Source organism: Panthera tigris, chromosome B1, assembly GCF_018350195.1.
Source record: "Panthera tigris isolate Pti1 chromosome B1, P.tigris_Pti1_mat1.1, whole genome shotgun sequence".
Lineage (NCBI taxonomy): Eukaryota > Metazoa > Chordata > Mammalia > Carnivora > Felidae > Panthera > Panthera tigris.
The window spans coordinates 69,403,840-69,417,892 of NC_056663.1; the positions used below are offsets into that span (position 1 = coordinate 69,403,840).

Here is a 14,053-nt window from a genome sequence, read left to right on the forward strand (position 1 = left end):
TAGCTTATAAGTAAGTCTATATGTTTTTGTGTTTCTCTGTACCTAGGGTGGGGCTGTTAATGGTAGCAATTCTCACTGTCTTTTTGCATTTCAGGAGCACCTGGGTGGCTCAGTCGGTTAAGTGTTTGACTCTTGATCTCAGCTCAGGTCATGACTCATGGTTCTTGGCCCCACATTGGGCTCCATACTGACAGTGTGGAGACTGCTTGTGAGTCTATCTCTCCTTCTCTCTCTGCCCTTCCCTCGCCCATATATGCACACACTCTCTTTCTCTCTCTCTCTCAAAACAGATAAATAAACATCAAAAACAAAAATAAAAACAAAGTGAATGCCAACTTTCAATAGTTCTTTTCATAATAGACATTTATCCAGTGCCTACTAGGTGCCAGGCCTTGGATGAGTTACTATGGTAAATTGTGAAATTCCATCTATTCCATATCTTATTGTATTACTTAAACTCTTTCTCTAAAAATGCAGTTTTCTTTATAAAGGTTCTGTTTTTAAGTGGTTAAAAAAGCAAACAGCTTGAAAAGAGATGGTGATATTGACTTCCCAATCAGACACACACATACATACACATGTATGCTCACTGAGACCCTTTAAGAGGTATGCAAAAACTGAGGTCGAAAAAATTTACAGGGTTATGTAATTTAACTAAAAAAGTTGAGTGAGGAAAATAGCTGGATCAGAGGAATTTCTCATCTAGATTAGGAAGAACATCTTAATTTTATTCTCTTCAGCTTGCCTGGGTTCCCTTTAGTTTTTGTTCTTTTAACATTTCCCTCGATGCCCTGTTCCCTTGCCTTTTCTTCCAGCTCTACATGAGAAAATGATAGTGAAACGTGAAGACACGTCAGATTTTTTGGCTTCCCTTATAGGTACAGTCCTCTCCCTCAGCTTTTCCTCTGCTACCTGCCTTCACCTTCACCTTAGCGACAGTGTAGTCTTGCACTGTGCCACTCAAAGTGTGATTCAAGGACCCTGCTGATTGACTAGTCTGTGACAAGTACAAAAATTGCAAGTCAACACTTAGAAACTTTAGTAGCAGTTTGGTAAAGTAATTTCATCTGTTTATTCTCACAAACTATTTGGCTGGTATTTTGTACTTTTAAAAATTTTATTTCTCTGAGGGTGCCTGGGTGGCACAGTCGGTTAAGCATCTGACTCTTGGCTTTAGCTCAGGACATGATCTTGCGTGGGATTGAGGCCCATCCAGCCCTGTGCCATGAGCATGGAGCCTGCTTGGGATTCTCTCTCACTCTCTCTCTCTCTCTCTCTCCTCTCTCTCTCTGTTTCTCCATCTCTCTCTGCCCCTACCCCACTCACGCTCACTCTCTCTCAAAATAAATAAACTAAAATTTTCTCTAGTAATAAATTATTATTTTTAAGTTTATTTATTTATTTTGAGAGGGAGTGAGAGCACAAGCGCAAGCAGGGGAGGGGCAGAGAGAGAGAAGGAGAGAGAGAGAATCCCAGGCCGGCTTCATGCTGTCAGCGAGGTCCTGATGTGGGGCTCAGAGCTCAATCCCACCAACCATGAGATCACGACCTGAGCCCAAACCCAGAATCAGATGTGCTTAACCAACTGAGCCACCCAGGTGCCCCTATTATTATTATTTAACAAACGACAACCCACATGAATTGTGGGGCTGAGGGAAAGAAAAATCAAAACCGCTTGGTCTTTCACTACAGACAGTCTGAGAAGCACTGGTCTAATGTACTCTCAGTTTTTCTAAAGGTGTCTTTTGATTTCCTACTTTCACGCCTTTGCTTATTTTTTTTTAGCTAAGACTTCCTGTCTCTCAAAACACAACTGTAATATCTTCTCCTTCATGCATTTTTACCTAAACTCCTACACTGCAGTTCTTCGTACTTCTGCTGAAAGCTTATAACCAGCATTTGCTGAATGCAGTAACATTTACTATTCTATACAAAGGCACTTGGCTTTTTTGCAGTGCCTGCCACCTTGGCTACACCTGAGAGATACAACCAGGATGGGAAAGAGCATGGACTTTGAGATCATAGACATCTGGGTTAGAATCCTGAATTCTGTCATTTATGAGCACAGGGACCTTGGGTCAGTCAACCAGCCTCCTTGTGCCTCTCTGTCTTTGCTTATCAGATGAGACTGTGGGTAGCACCCATATCTTCAGGTTGCTCTGAGGATTAAATGAAGCAACACGTGTAAAGCATTCCGCACACAGTTCCTGGCACAGAGTAAATACTCAGTAAATGACTGCTGTTATGTTTTTCATTAATATTAGGAGCACTTTTAGAATATTTTTTTCTTGCTTTTGTTCAGGCATTGCCTGAAATTAGTCATTTAATCCCATTATTTTGAGGAAAAAGAAAATGTGAAGAAAGTACCTCAATTGCTTTGATAGACCCACATTTTGAAGGCACAGCTAGAATGGGTGGTGTGCAAAGGGTGGAAAGTCATTGGATTTCTGTAGATTCCTAAGGGGCTCTGGAGAGCTAGTCAGTGCAGTGCAGGCATCCTTGTTTAGGCTTTGTAAACATAACTGAGTCACTCAGGAGATGTTTTCATGCAGGCAAAAGTAACACCACCAAAAGGAAAATGGAATTAAAAAAAGAAACTTTAGGAGAAGGCAGTATATCTAAAAATATTGCCACGACCAACCAAAAAAAAAATTTGGCTGGAACACCTGGATTTTTCTGAGTATAATTTTAGTTAGGTAAACATTGAAAAGATATATTTTCCTAAAAGAGGACAGAGTAATTTTATGGAAAATGATGGTTGGCAGTAATCTTCCGATTCAGAGGTTCAATTTTGTAAAAGATTTTCCTTGTTTAAAGGGTGAGAGGTTGTGAATTTGAACAAGTTGCAGAGATGATGATCAATACTCATAGTCACTTACCTGATACAATTTACCCCCAGTGAGCCTTCTTTGTAAGATAATTATCTAAGGATGCAGACATGTTCATGTGAACTACAGTGCTTAATTATGCGATAGTTAAGTGAAATGATTGTTTTAATGTGTGCACTAAAAAGTATATTAGCACCATATTACGGATTCGTAGCTATCTAGGATATGCTTTATTAGGCTTTAAAAATAGGTACACTCTCTTGGCAGTAAGCAGATATATATTCAATATATAACTAAATTAAATGCCAGGCACATGGCACTGAATTTAAGGGAGTGGATGATGGTTTTGTGGTCAAATTATTTTGGGTATATTGAATGTGAATTCAAAAGGAAGACTATAAGCAAAATTCTGAGAAGAGCTAGGGAACAAGATTTAAGAGCTACGTAAGCCCTTGCTAGACAAGGGCAATAATACAAAGACATAATTTACTATAGTTAGAGGATAAGAAAGACAAAGTAAAACCCAGATTATTTAGGCCTTACAGACTGGGTCTGTATCTGTAGGTGTACACACAAACACATGCACACATACACACACTCAACACGTGTCACTGTACCCACCAACTTCAAGTGTAAATCTGAATAAAAGGAGGGGTAAACATCTTACGGAAGAGGAGTTGAGTTGAACACACACACCCGTTTTTAATAATAAGGTCTGTTAGACTTGAATGGCACAACAGTCTGTCGGGGAAGCGGTGAAATCATCACAGACTGTTGAGTGATTCAAAATTAGATCAGATAAAGCACTTTAAAAATACACTGTAGGAAACAATCTCATGCTGGGAAGGCAATAAAAAAATGACCTAACTTGGTCTTTTCCACCTCTAACTTTTAATGCTTCCTTGTAGTTTAAAAATAGAAAAGTATAATATTTATAGAAGTACCGAAAGTTGGGGTCTAAACTCTAAAGTGCTTATCATTTAACACTAATATATTTGATACTCATGGCTTTGGTGTAGAAATGACAGAAATGTAGCTATAGGTCTTAGTCCTTTCTTCACTGGTGTGAAATCAAAAACGAAGAGAGCTCAGGGTTCAGGACACCATTTGTGAAGAGTTTGATAGATTGGTCCTTATAACTTAAGTTCTAAACCATTTATCCAACATAACAGACCTTGATGTTGTAGTCAAAAGTAAATAGGACTTATTTTTTTCCATGTATTATGTTTTTCCCCGTGTATGCCATTATGACCGCATATAAACATATGATGATGAGGGGACAATGGTATAGAGAGTTTTGGAGAATTAATAGTTAATGTAGCAAAAAAAGGGGAGATTGGATGAGAAGCAGCTTCTAGAAAGCCTATTTTTCATGTCCCCCCTGATTCCCTGATCTTAGCTTAAATAATTGCCAATCAGATACAATCTCTTTATGTCACTTGGTTTCTCTTATATTCAAAGGCAGTCAAGTTACTACACAAAATTAATCAGACTGTGTGAAGAGAAAGGGCTAATAGTTTCTAATCTAATAGTTTCTGATCTATGCTTTTTTCATCTAACCTATAGTGATTTGCTTGGGGCACTCTTGCTCACCTTTGGGGAACCCCTGTCCTCATGTCAGGCAAATACACTTTAACCAGAAGTGGGGACTTACTGTTCTCTGTAGTCGGCCTCTGTGACCTTTTGGAGAAATCATTGCTGAGACTTATAGCCCCATGGATCAGCTGCCTGGAGCCAATCCTGACAGAGGCCTCCCTTTATCTGTAGGTTGCTTGTGGATCAGCAGTATACCCCCCTGAGCTATCCACATGCCTCTTGGCTCACTGACCACCCCTGCCCCATGTGACTGGTTTTGTGCAAATGTCATAGAAAATTGGCTTAGGCTGACCTCTTTTATACTCCTTGTTTCTCAAAATATTGCTATTTGGTACAAAGTCCACTTATGTGCGGAAAACAGAGGAAGGTCATTCGTCCAGTTCTTAAAGTTTGCTGTGGTAGTGAGACAAAATTAAATGACCACTTCATTTCCCTTTGGGAGTAGTGGTGGTGGGGAGGTACTGACCATGGGCAACTCTTTTCCTTGGTGCCCAGCCCACTGACAGGTGGTAGAAGATGTTCAATAAACATTTGTTGGATGAATGAGTGAATGAGTGGGTACCATTTCAAAGTAGGCTAAATTTTAGCACTACTCTCTCAGCATTCCTTCCTGAGCAATTGGCCTCCTCGAGTGGCTAGCCCCACAGGATCTGCAAAAACACAAGGGAAGAGAAAGGATGGGAATGACTGCCAAAGGAATAAAAGTGACAGCGTTCAGTCCAGCTGTTTTTTGAATCATGAGCATATGTACTTTCTTCGACTAGCCTTAAACTGTTCACCATGATGTGTTAGGGGGTAAATCATGGAATTTTGGAGACAAATATACTTGTGTGTCAATCTTTGCTACTTACGTATATTCTACCAAGAGCAGATTATTTAACCTCTCTGAGGCTCAGTTTTTCTTCATTAGCGTGGAGAAATTGCCTTTTGTCTTCGAAGCTTGTTTTGAGGTAAATCATGTCATATTGTGTGTGTGTGTGTGTGTGTGTGTGTGTGTGTGTGTCAACAATTATAACTGTTTTCAGGTTTTTTTTGAATATCTTCTGGGTGCCTGCGTCAGGGCTGGAGGGTGTATACATATTTTAATTAATCTTCTTACTGACTGTAAAAGGTATAGTACAATAGTATCATTCCCATCATACAGGTAATTAAGTTGAGAATCAGTGACGTAAAGGAATCTACACAAGATTGCATAGCTAAGTGTGAGAACAGAGATTTGACTTGAAATTTATCTAATTCCTAAACTGAGGCTTTTTGAGCCTCTACTCAGAAGTAGACTTCACTCCCAGTGCAAAGCCCAGTGTGGGGCTCAAACTCAGGACCTGTGAGATCAAGACCTGAGCCAAGATCAAGAGTCAGATGCTTAACTGATTGAGCCACCCAGGTGCCCCTAAGCTGAGGCTTTAATTTACCCTGATTAATAAATATTATTTCTTTCCTGCCCCAAAGAAATGAAAATAACACAATTTTCCCTTTCTAATTAATCTATTTACCTCTTCTGTAGGGTAGAATCCCTATCCCTGTAATAAACCCCACTGGGCCCAATAGCTTTGTTCATTCTGCTCACTTATTTAGAATCTAACTGTGGGGTCCACTCAGGTAGTGTTTTTTTGTTATCATTATTGAATGTCACATCTTTTCCAAAGATTTGTTCTATGTTATTTCAGGTTAGTTAGTATAATACTAAAGTCCAGAGAAACTAGGGGACGCAGTAAACTTTTAGAGCCACTGAGATAATTCAGGTTTTCTATAACCCAACCCAAGGAAGAAAACAAGATACAGCCTTTAGCTATGTGAAAGTGCAGTGGTTTCCATCTTTTGTCATGAATACAGTCAGAGATTCTTCTGGCCATGTGTCTACATATGATGTCAGTGGGAATTTTTAATACTAAGGGTGGAGATGTCTAACTTGGATGATCTGACTTTGGAACTGTTAGAAGCTGGAAATGCTTTTAACCATGGCTGAGTCAGAAGGATATGAACCCTGGACTTATTCTGACAGTTGCCTTTAATTAAGTGAGCCTGACCTTATTAGATTCTGGCAAGGCAGCTATTTAGAAAACACTAATTCTTTGGAAATCTAGCTTTTCCAAGTTTTGTTTTTGCTCAGCATCTTGGATATTGTTTTCGTTTTCCATTTTCAGATTTATAATCGCTTAGATATAAATTGCTGTGGATTCAGACCTCGAAAGGAAGATGCCTGTGTACAGAATGGACTGAGGCCAAAGTGTGACAACCAAGATTCTGTGGCTCTAGCACACGTTATCCAGCGAAAGCATGACCCAAGGCATTTGGTCTTTATAGACAACAAGGGTTTCTTTGACAGAAGCGAAGATAACTTAAACTTCAAATTGTTAGAAGGCATCAAAGAGTAAGTTTTATGCTATAGTAACATCTGCAGGACATCACATTTCTGTTACATAAGTAGTACGGTTTTGAGAAAACTTAAATCCTATTTAACCTATTTAATCCTGATTTAACCCTTGAATGGCATTGTACATCTGGAATCTGGGAATGGAGGTCCCGTAATGGGAAACAGACCTAAGCCAAAACGAACAAGATCACAGTCATGGCGTCACTATCACCAACCCATGCAACCTAGAAAACTCTTGCTACATTTCACATCTATCGTGTTGCTTGGCCCTCAGTGGAAATCCATGTGGGTAAGGGTGGAAGCATGCAGGGACCTCTGTAATAGGAATTGACAGAGCATGGATGAGCATGTGACAGAAGCTCCATTATCAGGCCATGGGGCAGGGAAACTAACAGGCATGCAGATATTGACACGGCGGGATGTCCAAAGGCACAATAAACTCAAGAGACTTCTGGATGCAGTAGGAAATTAGAGCTAATCTGCTGACTAGGACACAGTATTAAAGGATAGTGGCCATTTAATTCAGGTAGAAAGGTTTTGGAACATTTAGAAATCTTTCCAGTAGACATAGACTATGGGGAAAAGTATCTTAAGCTTATCTCTTTGGAAATAAAGGAAACTAACGGGAACCCTCCTATAGAGTCTGGGCTATTCAACCTTGGCTGCAGCCACTGAGGCTGAATTTCAGGCCCCAGCTCATAGCCACTCTTCTTGGTCTTCCTACCTTAGTCAGAAATCAGAGTGTCTGGGACACTGGGGTATGTTTGAGACTTGAAAATAAGGGGGTGCATTGGGGAAAGACTGAGCCAGCTGTGTGAAGCTAAGTGACTTCTAGAGAGCACATGGATGAGTCTAAAACTGAGGGTAGAACTCCAGTTTTCCAAATCCAAGTCCAATAATTTTCATGCAGTAACTTGTGTGGTTCATGCTGTTATTTTTATTCTTGTTAATAACACTGAGGCCTATTTCTTTAGTTCTTCCTAGCACTCCGAATCAGCTAATGTGTATTTTATGTACTTTCAAGACTAAAGGTAATACTGTTCCTATGAGAGTTTCATGAGCCCCAATTTCATGAGTTTTTGCCATGTCTTGCCCTGTTAATACTCGTTTTCACATCTCTTTGTGGATTTTAGGTGAATATATAGCAGATTCTTTCTTTAAAGTGTTAAACTAAGGAAATTTTATATGCAGAAAAATTTACAAAATGCATCACTTACTGAGTTGATGTCATGGAATCTTCTTAAATCTCTAAATTTTCTTTAGGAATTAGGAGTGCTGGAGAATATGGTCCATCCATTCTATACATTCATATTAATGTGAATACTGTTTTATTTATGCTTTCAAAGAATTAACATTAAATGCAATATGAGGAGTAATGAGTTTAAAGTGAAATTTTCTTTGAATAGGTAAATCACACTTTGCAAAGCAAAAATGAGGACTTTGCTAGCCCAGATTTATGCATAGACTATTCCTATTAATCAATATAACGTACAGACAGGTAATTTTTTTGATTTTCCTTTATGAAAAGGATTAGTCACTAACGAGATCCATGATTTTAACAGTTTCATCTCATACACTCTGACACAGCTAAATTAGTTGAAGGGTCATAGAACTTATATATCATGGATTATTAATATTTCATAGAGGAAAATGCTTACTTAATTAATACTGTGGCCACTAAATTATATCGTACATGTCTCTAGGGAGCTAAGAGCATCTTATCAGCATTATTTAATCCCATTCTTACTCAGTTTCATTAAGCATGTCCAGCATTGTGGCCTTTGGTCTTTCTGCAGCACTCATGCCCCTTGAATACCACCCCTAGCTCACTCCATTGAAATTTGGAAAAGGTGTTTCAGAGGCCTGAAACTTTCGGCTATTTGTACATCTCAAACAAGCGTATATTCTTGTTTTCGTTTTTAAGGAGCAACTAAGTTTACTTGAAAATTACTATTAAACCCCCATGATTTTATTGTGCGTTCATCAGTATTTGAATGAAAGCTGGATGGGGCCAATGGGAGATTCAAACATTCCTTAAGATTTTGAACCAGAAACTTGACAAAGTTCTTCCAATAATGTATATGCTAGACCCTCTGTTTTTACTTTCTAAAGGAAGAGCAGGACATATTGCCCCTCTTAACATAGTTCAGCAAGGACCCTTCTGGGTTGGCCTCAGGTTTTCCAGGGATGGTTCATTGTGGTATGCCTTGGCTCCAAAACTTGAGTTTTGCTAAATTTGTTTGAAAACAATTTAATATTCCAGTTTAGTGACATGCTCCCAGATTCTCAGAATTCCTGAAGTATAATCTGAATCAGAAGCAATTCTTCATTTAATTGGGCATTATGTAATGATTTATTTCTTTTTTTACTACCTACATTTTGGATTATTTCACATTAAATTCAGGCATGCATTTGTCAGCATTTTGCTTCTCACATTTTCTTGCATAAAACCCCACATTGACACTTATGAGGATACTATTCTACTTGACACATTGAAGAGGTTTCCATGGGTGAAATGGAGCTTAAGATGGAGGAAAGTATTTTTGCCCAGCTAACAGAACTCTTTAATTCTGTGCCTCTCTTTGCCTACAGATAATGACCTTAAGTAAGACATTAGTATGTCAAGTTCTCAATGGAAAATTCAGCATAGAAAATTCAGTTCCCTTGAAACATATTCTTCTAGTATATTATTATTAAGAGAAGTATGTCAGTTTGACAGTGACAAAAATGTTTTCATTCTCCAGGTACCATTTGATAGTGTGATTTATGCCAGATTAATGAAGGGCAAAGCAATTGGGTAAGGCATAATATTTCTAAGCAATTACTAAGAATGAAATATCATTTTATCTTCTCAGGTTTCCCGAATCTGCAGTTTCTGTTTTGAAGAGCCAGCACTTGCGGCAGAAACTCCTTCAGTCCCTGTTTCTTGATAAAGTTTATTGGGAAAGTCAAGGAGGTAGACAAGGAATTGAAAAGCTTATTGATGTAATAGAACAGAGAGCCAAAATCCTTCTCACCTACATCAACGCACATGGGGCCAAAGTATTACCTATGAATGAATAATGAAAGGATCTTCTGGCTAGAATACTAGATATATTTATGCATTTGGTTTTGTTTTGTTTTGTTTTGAAATCAGGTACACAAACCTCAAGTCCTTTTAGGAATGAGGCAGCGTGGAGGAATACATAAAAGAAATGAATTTGACCAAGTGTATATGATGGATCTGAGCTCTATAAGCAGGCTTAAAACCTTTTAAAAAACATACTGTTCAAAAAATATTTGTTTATATTTTTCTCTAACATCACATCATAGGAGTCTCAACATCTGGTTACAGGTGGCCGCAATTATTATTCCAGTTAGCTTTGTCATGCCATTTAACGGAACAGCGTAAACCAGAGGTGCGGACTCCTTTAACAAGGCATATTTTATGCCATATTGACTGGTCTGACTGAGTACTGATAGGAATGGCTCTTGATATTCTTTGGTTGCTGATTGTTAAAACAGGGCAGCCTCAATATGACCCAGAGGCGATTCTACATTGGAAACCTGAGGCTGCCATCTGCAAAAAACATCAGGGTATGCGATAATTCTACATAGAAATGGTGGGTTATTTGCAAAAGCACCGGTATATATTTTATTTTATTTTATCTATAAATGATCAGCCATCTCTGATTCTGAGCGGCAAGAATCACATTTTCCATTTTTTAAGTAAATTTATTTTGTTTTCAATATAGAAATCATCCAAATCTGATGGTTTATATATTAGGTAGTTTTGCTTTCTCAGTTTGAGTCCAGTTTATGTCTAGTGGCTTAGAAATTAAATAATTTTAAGGTATAAGTTACCTATTTGAAAATATTATTTTAGAATGCCTTTTTTAATGGATGCTTTTTTGAAAAATTTTGTCATTTTTACAGTGGTTACACTATAGTTTTTGTATATTTTATAAATAATAGTGGATTTCTTCAGATTTGTTCTAATTATACTTAGACTGATTTAATTGATCTTGCTCAGATATTGACAACAGAACCAGATATCGAATGTATTTAAATATATTGTTTGGCTTATTCTAATATGAGAAATATGAACAAAATAAATTAAAACCTGACTCTTTTCAATTCTCCTCAATGACTAGAACTAACAGTGAATTTGGATACTATTCAGGCTCAAATAATTCTCCCCAAACTCCCTCTACCTTCATTTTAATTAGGCATAGGGACGTGGACATATAGTTTTCATGTGTTGGGTCTTTGTGTTTTGGCAAGATACCATTGCATTTTCTGTGTCCTAATCAAGGGCAACTTAATATCACCATAAATTAGAACTATTAAAGGCATTAAAATGAAGACTGTTTTTTTAACTATAACTATATATTCTAATTTATACAAATGTGTCGAAGCAAAATGTCAAAACAACATGGTAACTACAAGAGGTAGTTACCTTGGTAAGGCCAAGGAGAGAGGGGTCATTTGATTATCTAATTATAACTTTTCTAGGCTCACATTCATGTACTGTTTTCTAGCATCCTTATTTGCTAGGCTGACCTTTGGAGAAGAGGTCTTCAGACCATTCTTTTCTTCCATTATCCCTCTACATCTCTGAGTTCCTCCCTCTGATTCTACGCAATCAGCAAACTCTGACTCTCCTGAGTCTCCTCTTTTACCTGTTGTATTTGGGCTTTTTAAGTCCCCCTTTCCCTCATTAATCAGTATATTACTAAAAAAAATTGGCCTAACAAAAGTTTGGCAACCCAGGTTTTATATTGAGCCATTGACTTGAAATAACTATTTGTGAGGTTGCCTTATACCTTGCCTTATCAAGCTGGCATGTTTGCATTTTCATATGCTTTTTATGGAATATATCATCTTTATCTAAATTTGTGAAATTAATGGTGAGAATTCCCATATCCTCAGAAATGAGCTTTAATTTTGTGTCTCAAGCTACACTGCTTTTGGGCAGCCGGGTTCACTCTTACGTGGATCCAGCTTTCCTTATTTCCCTCCAGTTATTCTGACATGCTTAATATTAAATGAAAGGTCCGGGAACACATGTTTATTTTAGTCACCTTTGCTTTTTAACAATGTATTTTGTGCTATAATCAGTGAATAATTCATGCTGCATTATTTTTGAATAATGGATAGCTGCAGCGCCAGGCTTTTAATTTTAAGTAATGCTCTTTTCTCTTACTGAAACAATGAGAGTACCCTGAGCCTTTCAAATGCACTCAGATTATGCTGTGGTTTGGTTCACGTAAGCATATTATGTGGTTTATTTATAACTTGATAAATTTAAAATAAAACAATTTACCTTGGCAGACATGCAAAAGCTGATTGTTGTGTGATTTATTTTCTTTAAGCTGATAATATGCAAATAAATGCATATCTGAAAAATCTATAATAAAAATATTAGAAATTAAAGATGTGTGCTTTTTATTTTGTAAATGGGTTTTCTTTTGATAGATTACTCTTCTTCAGAAGTTAAGTATAGAAGACTGTTTGCTACCGTTGCCCATGGTGAAAGAAACAATTGAACCATTAAGAGTTTTATTGGATTGTGTTTATGTATGCATATATTTGGTATTGTTACTAGTGATATCATGCTTTCTCTTGGTGCATATACAACATTGTTTTAGGTGGTATGCAAATTAGTTAACAGATGTCACAAACTGTGAGAGGTTAGTTTTTGTTTCTCTTTTCTGGGGGTGAGTCTTAGAATTAAAGTTAAGGTTTTCCAAAGAACATTCTTATTTATTAAGTTTATTAGGTACCCAGGGAATTTATTGAAATATAAAATGTCTTAGACTTATGTTCAAAATATTTATGATCTCTGAGCCTGTATAATAGCCTGTTTATTCTGACATGCTTAATATTAAAGGTCCAGGAACACAGGTTTATTTTAGTCACCTTTGCTTTTTAACAATGTATACATTACATTATATCTAATGACTAAAATAACCTGGATATAGATTTATCTACAGTGTCTTATGACATTCTAATGTTTATCTCAGCGCAGAACAAGGTAGGGCACATTTAGAGCACTAGTCTGAAAATAAGATATGGAAATTGCACATGGGTCAAATAAAGATGATAAAGACCCTCCTCTAAAAACTAGTATCATCAAGAATTAAGAACTTTTATTCATGAAAGACAATTTGACTTCTTAGAAAAGTTATCTGACACTTTGAAATAGCCAGAAGAGATTTTTGAGTGTTCTTTCAGTGCAATGCTGGGCTTGCTTTTGTATTGAATTGTCTATTTAACAATGTTGTAGGGCAGAGGTCAACTTGTAGATTTTTATCCCATAGAGATGCAAATAATTTCTGCCTGGTGGAAAAGACAACCCTAACGGTTTTGCAGTTTATTACCCTGTTGGACATTGACCAGTTTTATATCTAGTCCAACAATCTTATCCTAACATTGCCTGTAGATACTTGGCTTTTGAAATACTCTTTGAAATGGTTTTACCATCTTACTGGTTTTCTCATTAATTTAATTGTTTAAATAAAATCTTTGACATATGTTCATTTTATATTTGCATAAGGATTGCAGTTTCATTCTTTTGAAAATTTTGCCTGTATAAACTTTTGACTACAGAGTCCTATTCTGTTTGCTTGATAGTCATGATTTTAAATTTTTGAAAATGTTATTTTAATAATCTTTCAAAACATTGTTATATACTTTAAGAACTGAAGGGTACCATGTGATTAGCGTTTTGAGCTTACTTTCCTTTAATCTTTTAATTTTTTAAAGATTATCAGCTGATTATCTAGTTCAAGGTCTGACTCAGAGGGGTTGCTGGCAGACTGTTTTGCAACCTAAAAATGCACATGGTAAGTGAATGAAGTCACAGAAGTCTTTTATTACAACAACATTGCATATGGTTAACTTAGTTCAACCATTTTTTTTTTTCCATCTTAGAAAGTTACCTTTTTACCATTGTGATTCCAAAGTGCATTTAGTTTACTGATAAAAAAATGCACAATTATGTGCACATTAAGAAATCTCTATGCATCTCCTTTCTAAAAAAAGTAATCTGTATTTCTTAGCAGTACTTGTCAAGATTTCTAAAGCTTTTGAGACAAAGAGCTAAAAAATAAAACCTCCCTTGTCAGTGGCTTTAATCACATGCTGCAGAATAGCTAGCTGGGCTATATTTCAAAAGGCAAACTGGGCTGCAAAGAGTGGGACCAGTCACTAAATGAGACCGAAACAGCTGTGATTTTGCAAGATGTGCCAACATTTTCTTTAGCTCCAGGAC

General features: G+C 37.0%; 1 protein-coding gene across 3 annotated transcripts in view; it reads left to right on the top strand.

Moving 5' to 3' along the window:
• GASK1B (golgi associated kinase 1B) overlaps positions 1-10,431 on the top strand; it is a 46,810-nt gene extending 36,379 nt beyond the window's left edge. For all 3 annotated transcript variants that reach the window (XM_007084212.3, XM_015538423.2, XM_007084211.3), the window contains exons 4-5: positions 6,569-6,795; positions 9,654-10,431. In XM_007084212.3, coding sequence (XP_007084274.1) covers positions 6,569-6,795; positions 9,654-9,861 — 435 coding nt within the window. In that variant the 3' untranslated portion in view covers positions 9,862-10,431. The remainder of the gene's footprint in view (positions 1-6,568; positions 6,796-9,653) is intronic.
• The last annotated feature ends 3,622 nt before the right edge of the window (positions 10,432-14,053 follow it).